General features: G+C 43.3%; 1 protein-coding gene across 3 annotated transcripts in view; it reads right to left on the minus strand.

Moving 5' to 3' along the window:
- LOC137379933 (FYVE, RhoGEF and PH domain-containing protein 5-like) overlaps positions 1 to 25182 on the minus strand; it is a 512321-nt gene that overhangs the window by 429673 nt on the left and 57466 nt on the right. For all 3 annotated transcript variants that reach the window (XM_068051316.1, XM_068051314.1, XM_068051315.1), the window contains exon 2: positions 14359 to 18250. In XM_068051316.1, coding sequence (XP_067907417.1) covers positions 14359 to 18250 — 3892 coding nt within the window. The remainder of the gene's footprint in view (positions 1 to 14358; positions 18251 to 25182) is intronic.

The following is a 25182-nucleotide window of genomic DNA, read 5'->3' on the forward strand; positions in this document are numbered from 1 at the left end:
ATAAACGAGTCAGACACTGGAGAATAATGAACGAGTCGGACACTAGAGAATAATGAACGAGTCGGACACTAGAGAATATTAAACAAGTCGGACACTAGAGAGTAATAAACGAGTCAGACACTGGAGAATAATAAACGAGTCAGACACTAGAGAATAATGAACGAGTCGGACACTAGTGAATAATAAACGAGTCGGACACTAGAGAATAATAAACAAGTCAGACACTGGAGAATAATGAACGAGTCGGACACTAGTGAATAATAAACGAGTCGGACACTAGAGAATAATAAACGAGTCGGACACTAGAGAATAATAAACAAGTCGGACACTAGAGAGTAATAAACGAGTCAGACACTGGAGAATAATAAACGAGTCAGACACTAGAGAATAATGAACGAGTCGGACACTAGTGAATAATAAACGAGTCGGACACTAGAGAATAATAAACAAGTCAGACACTGGAGAATAATGAACGAGTCGGACACTAGTGAATAATAAACGAGTCGGACACTAGAGAATAATAAACGAGTCGGACACTAGAGAATAATAAACGAGTCGGACACTAGAAAATAATAAACAAGTCGGACACTAGAGAGTAATAAACGAGTCAGACACTGGAGAATAATAAACAAGTCGGACACTAGAAAATAATAAACAAGTCGGACACTAGAAAATAATAAACGAGTCGGACACTAGAGAATAATAAACAAGTCAGACACTAGAGAGTAATAAACGAGTTAGACACTGGAGAATAATGAACGAGTCGGACACTAGAGAATAATAAACGAGTCAGACACTAGAAAATAATAAACAAGTCGGACACTAGAGAGTAATAAACGAGTCAGACACTGGAGAATAATGAACGAGTCGGACACTAGTGAATAATAAACGAGTCGGACACTAGAGAATAATAAACGAGTCGGACACTAGAGAATAATAAACGAGTCGGACACTAGAGAATAATAAACGAGTCGGACACTAGAGAATAATAAACGAGTCGGACACTAGAAAATAATAAACAAGTCGGACACTAGAGAGTAATAAACGAGTCAGACACTGGAGAATAATGAACGAGTCGGACACTAGAGAATAATGAACGAGTCGGACACGAGAGAATAATGAACGAGTCGGACACGAGAGAATAATGAACGAGTCGGACACTAGAGAATAATGAACGAGTCGGACACTAGAGAATAATGAACGAGTCGGACACTAGAGAATAATGAACGAATCGGACACTAGTGAATAATAAACGAATCGGACACTAGTGAATAATAAACGAGTCGGACACTAGAGAATAATAAACAAATCGGCCACTCATGAATAACGAACGAGTGGAATATTCAGGCACACGTCAGAGTCTCACGAACAAGTCGGACACTCATGAACGATGAACAAGTCGAAGACTCATGAACGAGTTGGACACAGACGAACGAATCAGACACCAGTGTATAATGAGCAAGTCGGACACTAGTGAATGAGGCGGACGCTCGTGAATAATGAACGAGTCAGACATTGATGAATGAGTCGGACACAAATGAATAATGAATAATAAAATAAAAGCAAAATACTGCGGATGCTGGAAATCTGAAACAAAAACAAGAAATGCTGGATTCACTCAGCAGGTCTGGCAGCATCTGTGGAAAGAGAAGCAGAGTTAACGTTTCGGGTCAGTGACCCTTCTTCGGAATAATGAATGATTTGAACACACATGAACGAGTTGGAGACCCAGGAACAAATCGGCCACTCGTGAATCATGAACGAGCCGGATATTCAGGAATGGGTCGGAGACACACGAGCAAGTCGGACACTCATGAATAATGAACAAGTCAGAGACTCATGAATGAGTTGGACTAGATTGAATAATGAGTGAGTTGGACACAAATGAATGAGTATGATACTCACAAACTAGTCAGATACTCAAATAATGACCGCGTCTGACACTCCTCATCGAGTCGGACACTCATGAATAATGAACGAGTCAGACACTTGTGCATAATGAACGAGTCGGACAGTAGAGAATAATGAACAAGTCAGACACTAGTGCCTAATGGATGAGTCAGACACTAGAGAATAATGAACAAGTCAGACACTAGTGCCTAATGGATGAGTCGGACAGTAGAGAATAATGAACAAGTCAGACACTTGTGCCTAATGGATGAGTCAGACACTAGAGAATAATGAACAAGTCAGACACTAGTGCCTAATGGATGAGTCGGACAGTAGAGAATAATGAACAAGTCAGACACTAGTGCCTAATGGATGAGTCAGACACTAGAGAATAATGAACAAGTCAGACACTAGTGCCTAATGGATGAGTCGGACAGTAGAGAATAATGAACAAGTCAGACACTAGTGCCTAATGGATGAGTCAGACACTAGAGAATAATGAACAAGTCAGACACTAGTGCCTAATGGATGAGTCGGACAGTAGAGAATAATGAACAAGTCAGACACTTGTGCCTAATGGATGAGTCGGACACTAGAGAATAATGAACAAGTCAGACACTAGTGCCTAATGGATGAGTCAGACACTAGAGAATAATGAACAAGTCAGACACTAGTGCCTAATGGATGAGTCGGACAGTAGAGAATAATGAACAAGTCAGACACTAGTGCCTAATGGATGAGTCGGACAGTAGAGAATAATGAACAAGTCAGACACTAGTGCCTAATGGATGAGTCAGACACTAGAGAATAATGAACAAGTCAGACACTAGTGCCTAATGGATGAGTCGGACAGTAGAGAATAATGAACAAGTCAGACACTAGTGCCTAATGGATGAGTCAGACACTAGAGAATAATGAACAAGTCAGACACTAGTGCCTAATGGATGAGTCGGACAGTAGAGAATAATGAACAAGTCAGACACTTGTGCCTAATGGATGAGTCAGACACTAGAGAATAATGAACAAGTCAGACACTAGTGCCTAATGGATGAGTCGGACAGTAGAGAATAATGAACAAGTCAGACACTAGTGCCTAATGGATGAGTCAGACACTAGAGAATAATGAACAAGTCAGACACTAGTGCCTAATGGATGAGTCGGACAGTAGAGAATAATGAACAAGTCAGACACTAGTGCCTAATGGATGAGTCGGACAGTAGAGAATAATGAACAAGTCAGACACTAGTGCCTAATGGATGAGTCAGACACTAGAGAATAATGAACAAGTCAGACACTAGTGCCTAATGGATGAGTCGGACAGTAGAGAATAATGAACAAGTCAGACACTAGTGCCTAATGGATGAGTCAGACACTAGAGAATAATGAACAAGTCAGACACTAGTGCCTAATGGATGAGTCAGACACTAGAAAATAATGAACAAGTCAGACAGTAGTGCCTAATGGATGAGTCAGACACTAGAGAATAATGAACAAGTCAGACACTAGTGCCTAATGGATGAGTCAGACACTAGAAAATAATGAACAAGTCAGACAGTAGTGCCTAATGGATGAGTCAGACACTAGAAAATAATGAACAAGTCAGACACTAGTGCCTAATGGATGAGTCAGACACTAGAGAATAATGAACAAGTCAGACACTAGTGCCTAATGGATGAGTCGGACAGTAGAGAATAATGAACAAGTCAGACACTAGTGCCTAATGGATGAGTCAGACACTAGAGAATAATGAACAAGTCAGACACTTGTGCCTAATGGATGAGTCAGACACTAGAGAATAATGAACAAGTCAGACACTAGTGCCTAATGGATGAGTCAGACACTAGAGAATAATGAACAAGTCAGACACTAGTGCCTAATGGATGAGTCAGACACTAGAAAATAATGAACAAGTCAGACACTAGTGCCTAATGGATGAGTCAGACACTAGAAAATAATGAACAAGTCAGACACTAGTGCCTAATGGATGAGTCAGACACTAGAGAATAATGAACAAGTCAGACACTAGTGCCTAATGGATGAGTCGGACAGTAGAGAATAATGAACAAGTCAGACACTAGTGCCTAATGGATGAGTCAGACACTAGAGAATAATGAACAAGTCAGACACTAGTGCCTAATGGATGAGTCAGACACTAGAGAATAATGAACAAGTCAGACACTAGTGCCTAATGGATGAGTCGGACAGTAGAGAATAATGAACAAGACAGACACTAGTGCCTAATGGATGAGTCAGACACTAGAGAATAATGAACAAGTCAGACACTAGTGCCTAATGGATGAGTCAGACACTAGAAAATAATGAACAAGTCAGACACTAGTGCCTAATGGATGAGTCAGACACTAGAGAATAATGAACAAGTCAGACACTAGTGCCTAATGGATGAGTCGGACAGTAGAGAATAATGAACAAGTCAGACACTAGTGCCTAATGGATGAGTCAGACACTAGAGAATAATGAACAAGTCAGACACTAGTGCCTAATGGATGAGTCAGACACTAGAGAATAATGAACAAGTCAGACACTAGTGCCTAATGGATGAGTCAGACACTAGAGAATAATGAACAAGTCAGACACTAGTGCCTAATGGATGAGTCAGACACTAGAAAATAATGAACAAGTCAGACACTAGTGCCTAATGGATGAGTCAGACACTAGAAAATAATGAACAAGTCAGACACTAGTGCCTAATGGATGAGTCAGACACTAGAGAATAATGAACAAGTCAGACACTAGTGCCTAATGGATGAGTCGGACAGTAGAGAATAATGAACAAGTCAGACACTAGTGCCTAATGGATGAGTCAGACACTAGAGAATAATGAACAAGTCAGACACTAGTGCCTAATGGATGAGTCAGACACTAGAGAATAATGAACAAGTCAGACACTAGTGCCTAATGGATGAGTCGGACAGTAGAGAATAATGAACAAGACAGACACTAGTGCCTAATGGATGAGTCAGACACTAGAGAATAATGAACAAGTCAGACACTAGTGCCTAATGGATGAGTCAGACACTAGAAAATAATGAACAAGTCAGACACTAGTGCCTAATGGATGAGTCAGACACTAGAGAATAATGAACAAGTCAGACACTAGTGCCTAATGGATGAGTCGGACAGTAGAGAATAATGAACAAGTCAGACACTAGTGCCTAATGGATGAGTCAGACACTAGAGAATAATGAACAAGTCAGACACTAGTGCCTAATGGATGAGTCAGACACTAGAAAATAATGAACAAGTCAGACACTAGTGCCTAATGGATGAGTCAGACACTAGAGAATAATGAACAAGTCAGACACTTGTGCCTAATGGATGAGTCAGACACTAGAGAATAATGAACAAGTCAGACACTAGTGCCTAATGGATGAGTCGGACAGTAGAGAATAATGAACAAGTCAGACACTAGTGCCTAATGGATGAGTCAGACACTAGAGAATAATGAACAAGTCAGACACTTGTGCCTAATGGATGAGTCAGACACTAGAGAATAATGAACAAGTCAGACACTAGTGCCTAATGGATGAGTCGGACAGTAGAGAATAATGAACAAGTCAGACACTAGTGCCTAATGGATGAGTCAGACACTAGAGAATAATGAACAAGTCAGACACTAGTGCCTAATGGATGAGTCAGACACTAGAGAATAATGAACAAGTCAGACACTAGTGCCTAATGGATGAGTCGGACAGTAGAGAATAATGAACAAGTCAGACACTAGTGCCTAATGGATGAGTCAGACACTAGAGAATAATGAACAAGTCAGACACTAGTGCCTAATGGATGAGTCAGACACTAGAGAATAATGAACAAGTCAGACACTTGTGCCTAATGGATGAGTCAGACACTAGAGAATAATGAACAAGTCAGACACTAGTGCCTAATGGATGAGTCGGACAGTAGAGAATAATGAACAAGTCAGACACTAGTGCCTCATGGATGAGTCAGACACTAGAGAATAATGAACAAGTCAGACACTAGTGCCTAATGGATGAGTCGGACAGTAGAGAATAATGAACAAGTCAGACACTTGTGCCTAATGGATGAGTCAGACACTAGAGAATAATGAACAAGTCAGACACTTGTGCCTAATGGATGAGTCAGACACTAGAGAATAATGAACAAGTCAGACACTAGTGCCTAATGGATGAGTCAGACACTAGAGAATAATGAACAAGTCAGACACTAGTGCCTAATGGATGAGTCGGACAGTAGAGAATAATGAACAAGTCAGACACTTGTGCCTAATGGATGAGTCAGACACTAGAGAATAATGAACAAGTCAGACACTAGTGCCTAATGGATGAGTCGGACAGTAGAGAATAATGAACAAGTCAGACACTTGTGCCTAATGGATGAGTCAGACACTAGAGAATAATGAACAAGTCAGACACTAGTGCCTAATGGATGAGTCGGACAGTAGAGAATAATGAACAAGTCAGACACTAGTGCCTAATGGATGAGTCAGACACTAGAGAATAATGAACAAGTCAGACACTAGTGCCTAATGGATGAGTCGGACAGTAGAGAATAATGAACAAGTCAGACACTAGTGCCTAATGGATGAGTCAGACACTAGAGAATAATGAACAAGTCAGACACTAGTGCCTAATGGATGAGTCAGACACTAGAGAATAATGAACAAGTCAGACACTAGTGCCTAATGGATGAGTCGGACACTAGAGAATAATGAACAAGTCAGACACTAGTGCCTAATGGATGAGTCAGACACTAGAAAATAATGAACAAGTCAGACACTAGTGCCTAATGGATGAGTCAGACACTAGAGAATAATGAACAAGTCAGACACTAGTGCCTAATGGATGAGTCAGACACTAGAGAATAATGAACAAGTCAGACACTAGTGCCTAATGGATGAGTCAGACACTAGAAAATAATGAACAAGTCAGACACTAGTGCCTAATGGATGAGTCAGACACTAGAGAATAATGAACAAGTCAGACACTTGTGCCTAATGGATGAGTCAGACACTAGAGAATAATGAACAAGTCAGACACTAGTGCCTAATGGATGAGTCGGACAGTAGAGAATAATGAACAAGTCAGACACTAGTGCCTAATGGATGAGTCAGACACTAGAGAATAATGAACAAGTCAGACACTTGTGCCTAATGGATGAGTCAGACACTAGAGAATAATGAACAAGTCAGACACTAGTGCCTAATGGATGAGTCGGACAGTAGAGAATAATGAACAAGTCAGACACTAGTGCCTAATGGATGAGTCAGACACTAGAGAATAATGAACAAGTCAGACACTAGTGCCTAATGGATGAGTCAGACACTAGAGAATAATGAACAAGTCAGACACTAGTGCCTAATGGATGAGTCGGACAGTAGAGAATAATGAACAAGTCAGACACTAGTGCCTAATGGATGAGTCAGACACTAGAGAATAATGAACAAGTCAGACACTAGTGCCTAATGGATGAGTCAGACACTAGAGAATAATGAACAAGTCAGACACTAGTGCCTAATGGATGAGTCGGACAGTAGAGAATAATGAACAAGTCAGACACTAGTGCCTAATGGATGAGTCAGACACTAGAGAATAATGAACAAGTCAGACACTAGTGCCTAATGGATGAGTCGGACAGTAGAGAATAATGAACAAGTCAGACACTAGTGCCTAATGGATGAGTCAGACACTAGAGAATAATGAACAAGTCAGACACTAGTGCCTAATGGATGAGTCAGACACTAGAGAATAATGAACAAGTCAGACACTAGTGCCTAATGGATGAGTCGGACACTAGAGAATAATGAACAAGTCAGACACTAGTGCCTAATGGATGAGTCGGACAGTAGAGAATAATGAACAAGTCAGACACTAGTGCCTAATGGATGAGTCAGACACTAGAGAATAATGAACAAGTCAGACACTAGTGCCTAATGGATGAGTCAGACACTAGAGAATAATGAACAAGTCAGACACTAGTGCCTAATGGATGAGTCAGACACTAGAGAATAATGAACAAGTCAGACACTAGTGCCTAATGGATGAGTCGGACAGTAGAGAATAATGAACAAGTCAGACACTAGTGCCTAATGGATGAGTCAGACACTAGAGAATAATGAACAAGTCAGACACTAGTGCCTAATGGATGAGTCGGACAGTAGAGAATAATGAACAAGTCAGACACTTGTGCCTAATGGATGAGTCAGACACTAGAGAATAATGAACAAGTCAGACACTAGTGCCTAATGGATGAGTCGGACAGTAGAGAATAATGAACAAGTCAGACACTAGTGCCTAATGGATGAGTCGGACAGTAGAGAATAATGAACAAGTCAGACACTTGTGCCTAATGGATGAGTCAGACACTAGAGAATAATGAACAAGTCAGACACTAGTGCCTAATGGATGAGTCAGACACTAGAGAATAATGAACAAGTCAGACACTAGTGCCTAATGGATGAGTCGGACACTAGAGAATAATGAACAAGTCAGACACTAGTGCCTAATGGATGAGTCAGACACTAGAGAATAATGAACAAGTCAGACACTAGTGCCTAATGGATGAGTCGGACAGTAGAGAATAATGAACAAGTCAGACACTAGTGCCTAATGGATGAGTCAGACACTAGAGAATAATGAACAAGTCAGACACTAGTGCCTAATGGATGAGTCAGACACTAGAGAATAATGAACAAGTCAGACACTAGTGCCTAATGGATGAGTCAGACACTAGAGAATAATGAACAAGTCAGACACTAGTGCCTAATGGATGAGTCGGACAGTAGAGAATAATGAACAAGTCAGACACTAGTGCCTAATGGATGAGTCGGACAGTAGAGAATAATGAACAAGTCAGACACTAGTGCCTAATGGATGAGTCAGACAGTAGAGAATAATGAACAAGTCAGACACTAGTGCCTAATGGATGAGTCGGACAGTAGAGAATAATGAACAAGTCAGACACTAGTGCCTAATGGATGAGTCGGACAGTAGAGAATAATGAACAAGTCAGACACTAGTGCCTAATGGATGAGTCAGACACTAGAGAATAATGAACAAGTCAGACACTAGTGCCTAATGGATGAGTCAGACAGTAGAGAATAATGAACAAGTCAGACACTAGTGCCTAATGGATGAGTCAGACACTAGAGAATAATGAACAAGTCAGACACTAGTGCCTAATGGATGAGTCAGACAGTAGAGAATAATGAACAAGTCAGACACTAGTGCCTAATGGATGAGTCGGACAGTAGAGAATAATGAACAAGTCAGACACCAGTGCCTAATGGATGAGTCGGACAGTAGAGAATAATGAACAAGTCAGACACTAGTGCCTAATGGATGAGTCAGACACTAGAGAATAATGAACAAGTCAGACACTAGTGCCTAATGGATGAGTCGGACAGTAGAGAATAATGAACAAGTCAGACACTAGTGCCTAATGGATGAGTCAGACACTAGAGAATAATGAACAAGTCAGACACTAGTGCCTAATGGATGAGTCGGACAGTAGAGAATAATGAACAAGTCAGACACTAGTGCCTAATGGATGAGTCAGACACTAGAGAATAATGAACAAGTCAGACACTAGTGCCTAATGGATGAGTCGGACAGTAGAGAATAATGAACAAGTCAGACACTAGTGCCTAATGGATGAGTCGGACAGTAGAGAATAATGAACAAGTCAGACACTAGTGCCTAATGGATGAGTCGGACAGTAGAGAATAATGAACAAGTCAGACACTAGTGCCTAATGGATGAGTCGGACAGTAGAGAATAATGAACAAGTCAGACACTAGTGCCTAATGGATGAGTCAGACACTAGAGAATAATGAACAAGTCAGACACTAGTGCCTAATGGATGAGTCGGACAGTAGAGAATAATGAACAAGTCAGACACTAGTGCCTAATGGATGAGTCAGACACTAGAGAATAATGAACAAGTCAGACACTAGTGCCTAATGGATGAGTCGGACAGTAGAGAATAATGAACAAGTCAGACACTAGTGCCTAATGGATGAGTCAGACACTAGAAAATAATGAACAAGTCAGACACTAGTGCCTAATGGATGAGTCGGACAGTAGAGAATAATGAACAAGTCAGACACTAGTGCCTAATGGATGAGTCAGACAGTAGAGAATAATGAACAAGTCAGACACTAGTGCCTAATGGATGAGTCAGACACTAGAGAATAATGAACAAGTCAGACACTAGTGCCTAATGGATGAGTCAGACAGTAGAGAATAATGAACAAGTCAGACACTAGTGCCTAATGGATGAGTCAGACACTAGAGAATAATGAACAAGTCAGACACTAGTGCCTAATGGATGAGTCAGACAGTAGAGAATAATGAACAAGTCAGACACTTGTGCCTAATGGATGAGTCGGACAGTAGAGAATAATGAACAAGTCAGACACTAGTGCCTAATGGATGAGTCAGACAGTAGAGAATAATGAACAAGTCAGACACTAGTGCCTAATGGATGAGTCGGACAGTAGAGAATAATGAACAAGTCAGACACTAGTGCCTAATGGATGAGTCAGACAGTAGAGAATAATGAACAAGTCAGACACTAGTGCCTAATGGATGAGTCAGACACTAGAGAATAATGAACAAGTCAGACACTAGTGCCTAATGGATGAGTCAGACAGTAGAGAATAATGAACAAGTCAGACACTAGTGCCTAATGGATGAGTCAGACACTAGAGAATAATGAACAAGTCAGACACTAGTGCCTAATAAACAAGTCGGACAGAAGAGATAATGAACGAGTCGAATACTAGAGAATAATGATTGAATTGGACACTAATGAATAACAAATGAGTCAGATGCTCATGAACAAGTTGGACATTCATTAATAATGAACGAGTCAGACGCTCAAGAATGAGTCTGTCACATATGAATAATAAATGAGATGGAAACTCATGAATAACGAACAAGTTGAACACTCAAGAATGAGTCAGACACTCTTGAATAATGAGCAGGTCAGACACTCGGGTATGATTCGAACACACATAAACGAGTCAGAGACTCTTGAACAAGTCGGACACTAATGAATATTGAACAAGTCTGACACGTACCAGTCAGACTCTCATGAACAAATCGGCCACTCATGAATAACGAACGACTGGAATATTCAGGAATGGGGCGGAGTCTCACGAACACGTTGGACACTCATGAATAATGAATAAGTCGGAGATTCATGAACGAGTTGGACACAAGTGAATAATGAACGAGTCGGACATTGATGAATGAGTCAGAGACAAATGAATAATGAATGATGAATGATTTGAATACACATGAACGGGTTGGAGACCCAGGAACAAATCGGCCACTCGTGAATAACGAACGAGTCAGAGACTCATGAACAAGTCGGACACAAGTGAATAATGAGTGAGTTGGACACAAATGAATGAGTATGATACTCACAAACTAGTCAGAACTACTCGAATAACGAACGAGCGAGACACTCGTGAATAACGAACGAGTCAGACACTCGTGAATACCAACGAGTCGGACACTCGTGAATACCAACGAGTCGGACACTCGTGAATACCAACGAGTCGGACACTCGTGAATACCAACGAGTCGGACACTCGTGAATACCAACGAGTCGGACACTCGTGAATAACGAATGAGTCAGAAACTCGTGAATAATGAACGAGTTGGACACTAATGATTCAGTATGACACTCTCGAACTAGTTAGATACTCGAATAACGAACGAGTCGGACACTCGCGAATAACGAACGAGTCGGACACTCGCGAATAACGAACGAGTCGGACACTCGCGAATAACGAACGAGTCGGACACTCGCGAATAACGAACGAGTCGGACACTCGCGAATAACGAACGAGTCGGACACTCGCGAATAACGAACGAGTCGGACACTAATGATTCAGTATGACACTCTCGAACTAGTTAGATACTCGAATAACGAGCGAGTCGGACACTCGCGAATACCAAACGAGTCGGACACTCGCGAATAACGAACGAGTCGGACACTCGCGAATAACGAACGAGTCGGACACTCGCGAATAACGAACGAGTCGGACACTCGCGAATAACGAACGAGTCGGACACTCGCGAATAACGAACGAGTCGGACACTCGTGAATACCAACGAGTCGGACACTCGTGAATACCAACGAGTCGGACACTCGTGAATAACGAATGAGTCAGAAACTCGTGAATAATGAACGAGTTGGACACTAATGATTCAGTATGACACTCTCGAACTAGTTAGATACTCGAATAACGAACAAGTCGGACACTCGTGAGTACCAACGAGTCGGACACTCGTGAGTACCAACGAGTCGGACACTCGTGAATAATGAATGAGTCAGAAACTCGTGAATAATGAACGAGTTGGACACTAATGATTCAGTATGACACTCTCGAACTAGTTAGATACTCGAATAACGAACAAGTCGGACACTCGTGAGTACCAACGAGTCGGACACTCGTGAGTACCAACGAGTCGGACACTCGTGAATAATGAATGAGTCAGAAACTCGTGAATAATGAATGAGTCAGAAACTCGTGAATAATGAACGAGTTGGACACTAATGGTTCAGTATGACACTCTCGAACGAGTCGGACACTCGCGAATAACGAACGAGTCGGACACTCGCGAATAACGAACGAGTCGGACACTAATGATTCAGTATGACACTCTCGAACTAGTTAGATACTCGAATAATGAACAAGTCAGACACTCGTGAATACCAACGAGTCGGACACTCGTGAGTACCAACGAGTCGGACACTCGTGAGTACCAACGAGTCGGACACTCGTGAGTACCAACGAGTCGGACACTCGTGAATAATGAATGAGTCAGAAACTCGTGAATAATGAATGAGTCAGAAACTCGTGAATAATGAACGAGTTGGACACTAATGGTTCAGTATGACACTCTCGAACGAGTCGGACACTCGCGAATAACGAACGAGTCGGACACTCGCGAATAACGAACGAGTCGGACACTAATGATTCAGTATGACACTCTCGAACTAGTTAGATACTCGAATAATGAACAAGTCAGACACTCGTGAGTACCAACGAGTTGGACACTCGCGAATAATGAACGAGTGAGACACTCATGAATAACCAATGAGTCAGAAACTAGTGAATAATGAATGAGTTGGACACTAATGATTCAGTATGACACTCGTGAATAACGGACGAGTCGGACACTCGTGAATAACGGACGAGTCGGACACTCGTGAATAACGGACGAGTCGGACACTCGTGAATACGAACGAGTCGGACACTCGTGAATAATGAACGAGTTGGACACTAATGATTCAGTATGACACTCTCGAACTAGTTAGATACGCGAATAACGAACGAGTCGGACACTCGCGAATAACGAACGAGTCGGACACTCGCGAATAACGAACGAGTCGGACACTCGCGAATAACGAACGAGTCGGACACTCGTGAATGAACAAGTTGGACCCTAACTAACAAGTCAATTCCCAATGAACAAGTTGAACCCTAAGGAACGAGTTGGATGCTCATGAACGAGTTGAATACAAAAAACAAAGAACGAGTCTGACACAAGTGAATGAGCCAGACACTAATGAACTAACTTGCTTGCTTTTTGATGAGGTAGCCAAGAAAGTGGATGAGGGTAATTCTGTTGATGTGGTGTACATGGCCTTCCAAAAGGCATTTGATGAAGTGCCTCACCAGCAGGCTTGTCAGCCAACTTAATGCCCATGGAATAAAGGGGACAGTAGCAGCATGGATTCAAGGCTGAGTGACAGGAACCACAGTAGTGGTGAACAACTGTGAAAACAGGAAGTGTTAGAAATACACAGCAAGTCTGCCAGCATCTGTGGAGATAGAAACAGAGGTAATGTTTCAGCTCTGTGACCTTTCATCAGAACTAGCAAAGGTTAGAAATGGAATAGGTGTTAAGCAAGTGAAAGGGGGGAGGAGTGAAGAAGAAAAGGGAAGGTTGGTGATAGGGTGGAGGGCAGGAGAGATTAAATGACAAAGATGTCATGGAATGAAAGGCAAAGGGATAGCCACAGTAAAGACAAAGCATTTGTCCAGAGAGAGTGTTAATGGCAGAATAACAAACAGCTCCGTCCAAAAGCAAAAGAACAGGTCTTGTGGCCTGAATTTTACTGATCTGTCCCCGCTCACTGTATTCCCCAAAACCTTTTGCACTCCTGCCCATGGCCCATAATCACACTCTGCCACCTTGCTCAGAATGGGATAACAAGCATGCACTCCATTCATCAGCCAATTTAAACACGACAAATAATTGTTGCCAATTTATATGAGTGTGCAAAGATCAGACTGGTATGTTTTGAGTCGACAACTTGCCCTGATAACACCTTGATCACATGACTAGGTCATTGCCATTGCACTCCAGTGCTGGCTCCCTGGGCCTGGGTAGCATAAGGAGGGCAACAATTATCTTAATGGCCTAATTATCAAAAGGAAGATCTGACCTTTCCAGTTCCTGCTCCATGTTGTGCCTGCTCTCAAACGGAGTGAAGCTGCTCATGTCCACATAACCATCATTTTCCGAGGCTGAAGTGAAAGCTCTGCTGGGATCTTCAAAGAACTCGGTGAAGGTCCCTGAATGGCCACTCCTTCTGGGTGGAATTTGTACATTTTCATAGTCTGAGCTCACAGCTGGAATGTTCTCATAATCAGAGGTGTCTGTGTTGGGGAAGGAAATGGACCTGGGTTTGGTTAAAGGAAGTGATGTAAAAGAATGCCGAGATCTGTCCTCGAAGGACTCAACCCGAGACACACTTCTGCTGAAGGGTTTTGGTGTTCCTTTTCGCTTGCCATCCTTGTTGATTAAGAAAGTGGACGAGGAATCCGATATACGCATCTTTCCAGATCGAGTCTTTATCTGTGGCGAGCTGCCCAAACTTCTCCGGTCAAAATCCAGGGCACTTGCTGTATCCGAGGGAGTCTTGTTGACATTTACCTCCACAGCAATCTTATTTTCAATCTTCTTCTTAAGTGATAGTTTAATTGGCAAAAAGCGCTTAAAAGAAGACTTTTTTTTTGTGTTCTGTTTTAAATATTTATCAGGAGATTCATTTTCTACCAAGAGTGATGGTGAACTTTTGGTGATGGGTTTTTTGGTGATGCTGGCCAGTTGAAATGGAGGAGGTATGTCCACCACTGATGATGGAGTGGAGGCGCCAGATGATGGCAGAGGATTCTGTTTTAGCAAAATACCTGATGATACAACAACAGATGGTAGGGAGAGATTATCTTCCTTTCTCTTCATTCTGCTGTCTTCTAAAAGCGAGTCCTCTGTTTCTCCGTAAACAGAAATGGGCAGATCCCTGCCTTCTACAGAATACGAACGCGGATAGAAAGTATGATGCTTGTGCTTTGCAGGAAACACCCTTGCGTTTTCAGACACCTCACCTTCTGTTTCCACTCGATTGTGATCTTCTACAGCTGCTCTATCAGGTTTTTGAAGTAGGGATCCTGGGGCAGCCTCTTCTGGGACAGTCTCGGGGACTTGTGCACCAAGAGATTGTGTTCTCGTTCTGGTATTTCTCCAGTCTGCACTAACAGATTTATCAGCTTCTACTTTACCAATCAATTCATTCACTCGTCTCAAATCATCACTTGCAAAGTACACACTTGGCAATCCATCTATTTTAGCTTCTTTCTCCAATAGTGACCCATATTCAGCTCCTGCTGCAATTCCCACAGCACAGTTAGAGCTGGCGGGACAGTCCTCTACAGCAATATTTTCAGCACAGATACCTGTGCAGGCTTCCCTTCTAACAAACTTGTCTTTTTCTACAGTTATGGAGAAGTCTGCCAACTCCAGTGCTTCATCACTTTGATCAAATTGCTCCTTTTCTTCACAAACACCAGTGTCCAATGCCATTGCGCACATTTCCTGTTCACTACATCCCCAATCTCCTTCAAACATCAATATCTTTGATGATCCAGTTAATTTTGCTTCAACAAGCTCGTCTGCTCCGGCCCTGGGCTTGTCCACTTTGGCCTCGGGCTCGTCTGCTCCGGCCCCGGCCCCGGGCTCATCTGCTCCGGCCCCGGGCTCGTCTGCTCCGGCCCCGGGCTCGTCTGCTCCGGCCACGGGCTCAGGCACGTCTGCACTGGCACTGGGCTCGTCTGCTCCGGCCCCGGGCTCGTCTGCTCCGGCCCCGGGCCCGTCTGCTCCGGCTCCGGGCCCGTCTGCTCTGGCACCGGGCCCGTCTGCTCTGGCACCGGGCCCGTCTGCTCCGGCACCGGGCTCGACATCTTCATCCCCGGGCTCGACATCTTCATCCCCGGGCTCGTCTGCTCCGGCACCGGGCTCGTCTGCTCCGGCACCGGGCCCGTCTGCTCCGGCACCGGGCTCGACATCTTCATCCCTGGGCTCGTCTGCTCCGGTCCCGGGCCCGTCTGCTCCGGCACCGGGCTTGACATCTTCATCCCTGGGCTCGTCTGCTCCGGTCCCGGGCTCGTCTGCTCCGGTCCCGGGCTCGTCATCTTCATCCCTGGGCTCGTCTGCTCCGGTCCCGGGCTCGTCTGCTCCGGTCCCGGGCTCGACATCTTCATCCCTGGGCTCCTCTGCTCCTGCCCCGGGCTCGTCTGCTCCGGCCCCGGGCTCGTCTTCTTCGGCACCGGGCCCGTCTGCTCCGGCCCCGGGCACGTCTGCTCCGGCCCCGGGCTCGACATCTTCATCCCTGGGCTCCTCTGCTCCTGCCCCGGGCTCGTCTGCTCCGGCCCCGGGCTCGTCTTCTTCGGCACCGGGCCCGTCTGCTCCGGCCCCGGGCTCATCTGCTCCGGACCCGGGCTCGATATCTTCATCCCTGGGATCGTCTGCTCCGGCCCCGGGCTCGTCTGCTCCGGTCCCGGGCTCGACATCTTCATCCCTGGGCTCGTCTGCTCCGGCCCCGGGCTCGTCTGCTCCGGCCCCGGGCTCGTCTGCTCCGGTCCCGGGCTCGTCTGCTCCGGCCCCGGGCTCGTCTGCTCCGGCCCCGGGCTCGACATCTTCATCCCTGGGCTCGACATCTTCATCCCTGGGCTCGTCTGCTCCTGCCCCGGGCTCGTTTGCTCCGGTCCCGGGCTCGACATCTTCATCCCTGGGCTCGTCTGCTCCTGCCCCGGGCTCGTCTGCTCCGGCCCCGGGCTCGACATCTTCATCCCTGGGCTCGTCTGCTCCGGCCCCGGGCTCGTCTGCTCCGGCCCCGGGCTCGTCTAACGCAGACCCAGACTCCTCTGCTCTGGCCCCAAGCACGTTTGCTGTGGACTCGGGCTCGTCTGCTTCCACCCCGTGCTCGTCTGCTGCGGAACCAGGTTCGCCTGCTCCAGCCCCGGGCTCGTCTGATGCGGACACTGGTTCGTTTTCTTCCAAGTCAGGCTTGTCTGGTGCTTCAGGTGTCGGGGCAGGTTGTGGTCGTGTCTCATCAAGGAGCTTGTCTGCTTGGTCTCCAAGTCCACATGGCTCTTCTGGTGTCAGGACACGTGACAATTGTGTCTCGTCCATAATCCCATCTGCTTTCTCTGACGTAGTGACAACTAATGATTTTGTTGGTTCCTCGCATTGTTGATTGTTGGTATTTGATGTATACCTTTCTGCTGCTTCTAGAAGATCTTTTCCATGAAAGCCCTCTTTCTCTTGTATAAAGCTTACGTTTTCTTCACTGCAGATTTCATCATTACTATTACGTGCGGCATGCAACGTTGAACTAGGTGCTTTTTGCAAAAGGCACTCATCCCAAGCAACATCATTAAGACGAATACCATCATCAGTTTCATCACAGTCTACAACCACAACAATTGCTTGACTTGCAAAGCATTGCCAGTCTAACCCGTCAGCATCACTGCACAGACCATAGGTATCCAGATGTGATAAACCACTGTCTTCCAATTGCACAAATCCATCATCCTCCTGTGCAATTACTCGTTGATCACTATCATCAAGCATCGCTGTCCCATTTTTTCGACACTTTGCAGTCTCGCAATCTCTCAGAGTGTTAGTCTCATCACCTTCAACAGCTGGGGCAAATTCTATTTCTGGAGAGTTTGCCGCACTTTCAGACTGGTCCAATGTATCAGAAATTGAAAGATCATCAACATTCAGAACCACCAATTGATCGGCAACCAACAATTTTCCATTTGAGCGCCAGTTTAAATTGTTCTTGTGTAGAGCCAGCTTTACCTCAGACACCGGCACATTATTGGCCAAGTTTGGCTTTGGGGCAATTGGTGGCTTCGGACCCTTAGAAATGGAAGATGGATAAAGACCACGACCTGATTTGGATATTTGGGAAGGAATCACTTTTTGAACAGCCACTGCAGATGGTCGATCTGGTAGCCTGGGTTTTGGTGCCAAGGGTGGTTTCTTAACTTCTAGAATAAGGAAAGCAAAAATAAGCCACTGACGCAGTGCAGAATTCTTCCTACTTAACAGCCATGCAGGGCATCGGAACATTAATTCAACAGTGCAACTCATCACATCATGGAGCAAGAAACAAACAGGAACACGCTCTGAAACAACAAACAGTTTTACTGATCAAATAAGAAACGAATAATGAAGAGTGTGCGATTAGCGGTTAACAGAAAACTGATAATGAAGAGGGTGGGCTTAGTGGGTGAATAGAACACTGATAATGAAGAGAGTGGGATCAGTGGGTGAATAGAACATTGATAATGAAGAGAGTGGGATTAGTGGGTGAATAGAACACTGATAATGAAGAGAGTGGGATTAGTGGGTGAATAGAACACTGATAATGAAGAGAGTGGGATTAGTGGGTGAATAGAACACTGATAATGAAGAGAGTGGGATTAGTGGGTGAATAGAACACTGATAATGAAGAGAGTGGGATTAGTGGGTGAATAGAACACTGATAATGAAGAGAGTGGGATTAGTGGTGAATAGAACACTGATAATGAAGAGAGTGGGATTAGTGGGTGAATAGAACACTGATAATGAAGAGAGTGGGATTAGTGGGTGAATAGAACACTGATAATGAAGAGAGTGGGATCAGTGGGTGAATAGAACACTGATAATGAATAGAGTGGGATTAGTGGGTGAATAGAACACTGATAATGAAGAGAGTGGGATCAGTGGGTGAATAGAACACTGATAATGAATAGAGTGGGATTAGTGGGTGAATAGAACACTGATAATGAAGAGAGTGGGATTAGTGGGTGAATAGAACACTGATAATGAAGACAGTGGGATTAGTGGGTGAATAGAACACTGATAATGAAGAGAGTGGGATTAGTGGTGAATAGAACACTGATAATGAAGAGAGTGGGATTAGTGGGTGAATAGAACACTGATAATGAAGAGAGTGGGATTAGTGGTGAATAGAACATTGATAATGAAGAGAGTGGGATTAGTGGTGAATAGAACACTGATAATGAAGAGAGTGGGATTAGTGGGTGAATAGAACACTGATAATGAAGAGAGTGGGATTAGTGGTGAATAGAACATTGATCAGGTGGCAGGACTATATCTCCAACACAGAAGTCCTTGAAGCGGCCAACATCCCCAGCTTATACACACTACTGAGTCAGCGGCGCTTGAGATGGCTTGGCCATGTGAGCCGCATGGAAGATGGCAGGATCCCCAAAGACACATTGTACAGCGAGCTCGCCACTGGTATCAGACCCACCGGCCGTCCATGTCTCCGTTATAAAGACGTCTGCAAACGCGACATGAAATCGTGTGACATTGATCACAAGTCGTGGGAGTCAGTTGCCAGCATTCGCCAGAGCTGGCGGGCAGCCATAAAGACAGGGCTAAATTGTGGCGAGTCGAAGAGACTTAGTAGTTGGCAGGAAAAAAGACAGAGGCGCAAGGGGAGAGCCAACTGTGCAACAGCCCCAACAAACAAATTTCTCTGCAGTGCCTGTGGAAGAGCCTGTCACTCCAGAATTGGCCTTTATAGCCACTCCAGGCGCTGCTTCACAAACCACTGACCACCTCCAGGCGCGTATCCATTGTCTCTCGAGATAAGGAGGCCCAAAAGAAAAGAACACTGATAATGAAGAGAGTGGGATTAGTGGTGAATAGAACATTGATAATGAAGAGAGTGGGATTAGTGGGTGAATAGAACACTGATAATGAAGACAGTGGGATTAGTGGGTGAATAGAACACTGATAATGAAGACAGTGGGATTAGTGGGTGAATAGAACACTGATAATGAAGAGAGTGGGATTAGTGGTGAATAGAACACTGATAATGAAGAGAGTGGGATTAGTGGTGAATAGAACACTGATAATGAAGAGAGTGGGATTAGTGGGTGAATAGAACACTGATAATGAAGAGAGTGGGATTAGTGGTGAATAGAACATTGATAATGAAGAGAGTGGGATTAGTGGTGAATAGAACACTGATAATGAAGAGAGTGGGATTAGTGGTGAATAGAACACTGATAATGAAGAGAGTGGGATTAGTGGGTGAATAGAACACTGATAATGAAGAGAGTGGGATTAGTGGTGAATAGAACACTGATAATGAAGAGAGTGGGATTAGTGGGTGAATAGAACACTGATAATGAAGAGAGTGGGATTAGTGGTGAATAGAACATTGATAATGAAGAGAGTGGGATTAGTGGTGAATAGAACATTGATAATGAAGAGAGTGGGATTAGTGGGTGAATAGAACATTGATAATGAAGAGAGTGGGATTAGTGGGTGAATAGAACACTGATAATGAAGAGAGTGGGATTAGTGGTGAATAGAACACTGATAATGAAGAGAGTGGGATTAGTGGGTGAATAGAACACTGATAATGAAGAGAGTGGGATTAGTGGTGAATAGAACATTGATAATGAAGAGAGTGGGATTAGTGGTGAATAGAACACTGATAATGAAGAGAGTGGGATTAGTGGTGAATAGAACACTGATAATGAAGAGAGTGGGATTAGTGGTGAATAGAACATTGATAATGAAGAGAGTGGGATTAGTGGTGAATAGAACACTGATAATGAAGAGAGTGGGATTAGTGGTGAATAGAACATTGATAATGAAGAGAGTGGGATTAGTGGGTGAATAGAACACTGATAATGAAGAGAGTGGGATTAGTGGTGAATAGAACATTGATAATGAAGAGAGTGGGATTAGTGGTGAATAGAACATTGATAATGAAGAGAGTGGGATTAGTGGGTGAATAGAACACTGATAATGAAGAGAGTGGGATTAGTGGTGAATAGAACACTGATAATGAAGAGAGTGGGATTAGTGGGTGAATAGAACACTGATAATGAAGAGAGTGGGATTAGTGGTGAATAGAACACTGATAATGAAGAGAGTGGGATTAGTGGGTGAATAGAACACTGATAATGAAGACAGTGGGATTACTGGGTGAATAGAACACTGATAATGAAGAGAGTGGGATTAGTGGTGAATAGAACATTGATAATGAAGAGAGTGGGATTAGTGGGTGAATAGAACACTGATAATGAAGAGAGTGGGATTAGTGGGTGAATAAAACACTGATAATGAAGAGAGTGGGATTAGTGGGTGAATAGAACATTGATAATGAAGAGAGTGGGATTAGTGGGTGAATAGAGCACTGATAATGAAGAGAGTGGGATTAGTGGTGAATAGAACACTGATAATGAAGAGAGTGGGATTAGTGGGTGAATGGAACAGTGATAGTGAAGAGAGTGGGATTAGTGGGTGAATGGAACACTGATAATGAAGAGAGTGGGATTAGTGGGTGAATGGAACAGTGATAGTGAAGAGAGTGGGATTAGTGGGTGAATGGAACACTGATAATGAAGAGGATGGGATTAGTGGGTGAATAGAACACTGATAATGAAGAGGATGGGATTAGTGGTGAATAGAACACTGATAATGAAGAGAGTGGGATTAGTGGGTGAATGGAACAGTGATAGTGAAGAGAGTGGGATTAGTGGGTGAATGGAACACTGATAATGAAGAGGATGGGATTAGTGGGTGAATAAAACACTGATAATGAAGAGAGTGCGATTACGGGGTGAATGGAACAGTGATAGTGAAGAGAGTGGGATTAATGGGTGAATGAAACACTGATAATGAAGAGGATGGGATTAGTGGGTGAATCGAACACTGATAATGAAGAGAGTGCGATTACGGGGTGAATGGAACAGTGATAGTGAAGAGAGTGGGATTAATGGGTGAATAAAACACTGATAATGAAGAGAGTGCGATTACGGGGTGAATGGAACAGTGATAGTGAAGAGAGTGGGATTAGTGGGTGAATCGAACACTGATAATGAAGAGAGTGGGATTAGTGGGTGAATGGAACATTGATAATGAAGAGAGTGGGATTAGTGGGTGAATAGAACACTGATAATGAAGAGAGTGGGATTAGTGGGTGAATAGAACACTGATAATGAAGAGAGTGGGATTAGTGGGTGAATAGAACACTGATAATGAAGAGAGTGGGATTAGTGGGTGAAGAAAACACTGATAATGAAGAGAGTGCGATTACGGGGTGAATAGAACACTGATAATGAAGAGAGTGGGATTAGTGGGTGAATAGAACATTGATAAGGAAGAGAGTGGGATTAGTAGGTGAATAGAACAATGATAAGGAGAACGGGATTAGTGGTTGAATAGAAAACAGACAATGAAGAGAGTGGGATTAGTGGGTGAATGGAACACTGATAATGAAGAGAGTGGGATTAGTGGGTGAATAGAACACTGATAATGAAGAGAGTGGGATTAGTGGGTGAATAGAACACTGATAATGAAGACAGTGGGATTAGTGGGTGAATAGAACACTGATAATGAAGAGAGTGGGATTAGTGGGTGAATACAACACTGATAATGAAGAGAGTGGGATTAGTGGGTGAATAGAACACTGATAATGAAGAGAGTGGGATTAGTGGGTGAATAGAACACTGATAATGAAGAGAGTGGGATTAGTGGGTGAATAGAACACTGATAATGAAGAGAGTGGGATTAGTGGGTGAATAGAACATTGATAATGAAGAGAGTGGGATTAGTGGGTGAATAGAACACTGATAATGAAGAAAGTGGGATTATTGGGTGAATAGAACATTGATAATGAAGAGAGTGGGATTAGTGGGTGAACAGAACACTGATAATGAAGAGAGTGGGATTAGTGGGTGAACAGAACATTGATAATGAAGAGAGTGGGATTAGTGGGTGAATAGAACACTGATAATGAAGAGAGTGGGATTAGTGGGTGAATAGAACACTGATAATGAAGACAGTGGGATTAGTGGGTGAATAGAACACTGATAATGAAGAGAGTGGGATTAGTGGGTGAATAGAACACTGATAATGAAGAGAGTGGGATTAGTGGGTGAATAGAACACTGATAATGAAGAGAGTGGGATTAGTGGGTGAATAGAACACTGATAATGAAGAGAGTGGGATTAGTGGGTGAACAGAACATTGATAATGAAGAGAGTGGGATTAGTGGGTGAATAGAACACTGATAATGAAGAGAGTGGGATTATTGGGTGAATAGAACATTGATAATGAAGAGAGTGGGATTAGTGGGTGAATAGAACATTGATAATGAAGAGAGTGGGATTAGTGGGTGAATAGAACACTGATAATGAAGAGAGTGGGATTAGTGGGTGAATAGAACATTGATAATGAAGAGAGTGGGATTAGTGGGTAATAGAACACTGATAATGAAGAGAGTGGGATTATTGGGTGAATAGAACACTGATAATGAAGAGAGTGGGATTAGTGGGTGAATAGAACACTGATAATGAAGAGAGTGGGATTAGTGGATGAATAGAACACTGATAATGAAGAGAGTGGGATTAGTGGGTGAATAGAACACTGATAATGAAGAGAGTGGGATTATTGGGTGAATAGAACACTGATAATGAAGAGAGTGGGATTAGTGGGTGAATAGAACACTGATAATGAAGAGAGTGGGATTATTGGGTGAATAGAACATTGATAATGAAGAGAGTGGGATTAATGGGTGAATAGAACACTGATAATGAAGAGAGTGGGATTAGTGGGTGACTAGTACACTGATAATGAAGAGAGTGGGATTATTGGGTGAATAGAACACTGATAATGAAGAGAGTGGGATTCGTGGGTGAATAGAACACTGATAATGAAGAGAGTGGGATTATTGGGTGAATAGAACATTGATAATGAAGAGAGGGGGATTAGTGGGTGAATAGAACACTGATAATGAAGAGAGTGGGATTAGTGGGTGAATAGAACACCGATAATGAAGAGAGTGGCATTAGTGGGTGAATAGAACACTGATAATGAAGAGAGTGGCATTAGTGGGTGAATAGAACATTGATAATGAAGAGAGTGGGATTAGTGGGTGAATAGAACACTGATAATGAAGAGAGTGGGATTAGTGGGTGAATAGAACACTGATAATGAAGAGAGTGGGATTAGTGGGTGAATAGAACACTGATAATGAAGAGAGTGGGATTAGTGGGTGAATAGAACATTGATAATGAAGAGAGTGGGATTAGTGGGTGAATAGAACACTGATAATGAAGAGAGTGGGATTAGTGGGTGAATAGAACACTGATAATGAAGAGAGTGGGATTAGTGGGTGAACAGAACACTGATAATGAAGAGAGTGGGATTAGTGGGTGAATAGAACACTGATAATGAAGAGAGTGGGATTAGTGGGTGAATAGAACACTGATAATGAAGAGAGTGGGATTAGTGGGTGAATAGAACACTGATAATGAAGAGAGTGGGATTAGTGGGTGAATAGAACACTGATAATGAAGAGAGTGGGATTAGTGGGTGAATAGAACACTGATAATGAAGAGAGTGGGATTAGTGGGTGAATAGAACACTGATAAGAGAGTGGGATTAGTGGGTGAATAGAACACTGATAATGAAGAGAGTGGGATTAGTGGGTGAATAGAACACTGATAATGAAGAGAGTGGGATTAGTGGGTGAATAGAACACTGAGAATGAAGAGAGTGGGATTAGTGGGTGAATGGAACACTGATAATGAAGAAAGTGGGATTAGTAGGTGAATAGAACACTGATAATAAGGAGAACGGGATTAGTGGTTGAATAGAAAACAGACAATGAAGAGAGTGGGATTAGTGGGTGAATGGAACACTGATATTAAAGAAAGTGGGATTAAAGGGTGAATAGAACACTGAAAATGAGAAGGGGATTAGTGGTTGAATAGAAAACAGACAACGACGAGAGTGGGATTAGTGGGTGAATAGAACACAGATAATGAAGAAAGCGGGATTAGTAGGTGAATAGAACACTGATAATAAGGAGAACGGGATTAGTGGTTGAATAGAAAACAGACAATGAAGAGAGTGGGATTAGTGGGTGAATAGAACACTGATAATG

This window comes from Heterodontus francisci, chromosome 19, assembly GCF_036365525.1.
Source record: "Heterodontus francisci isolate sHetFra1 chromosome 19, sHetFra1.hap1, whole genome shotgun sequence".
Lineage (NCBI taxonomy): Eukaryota > Metazoa > Chordata > Chondrichthyes > Heterodontiformes > Heterodontidae > Heterodontus > Heterodontus francisci.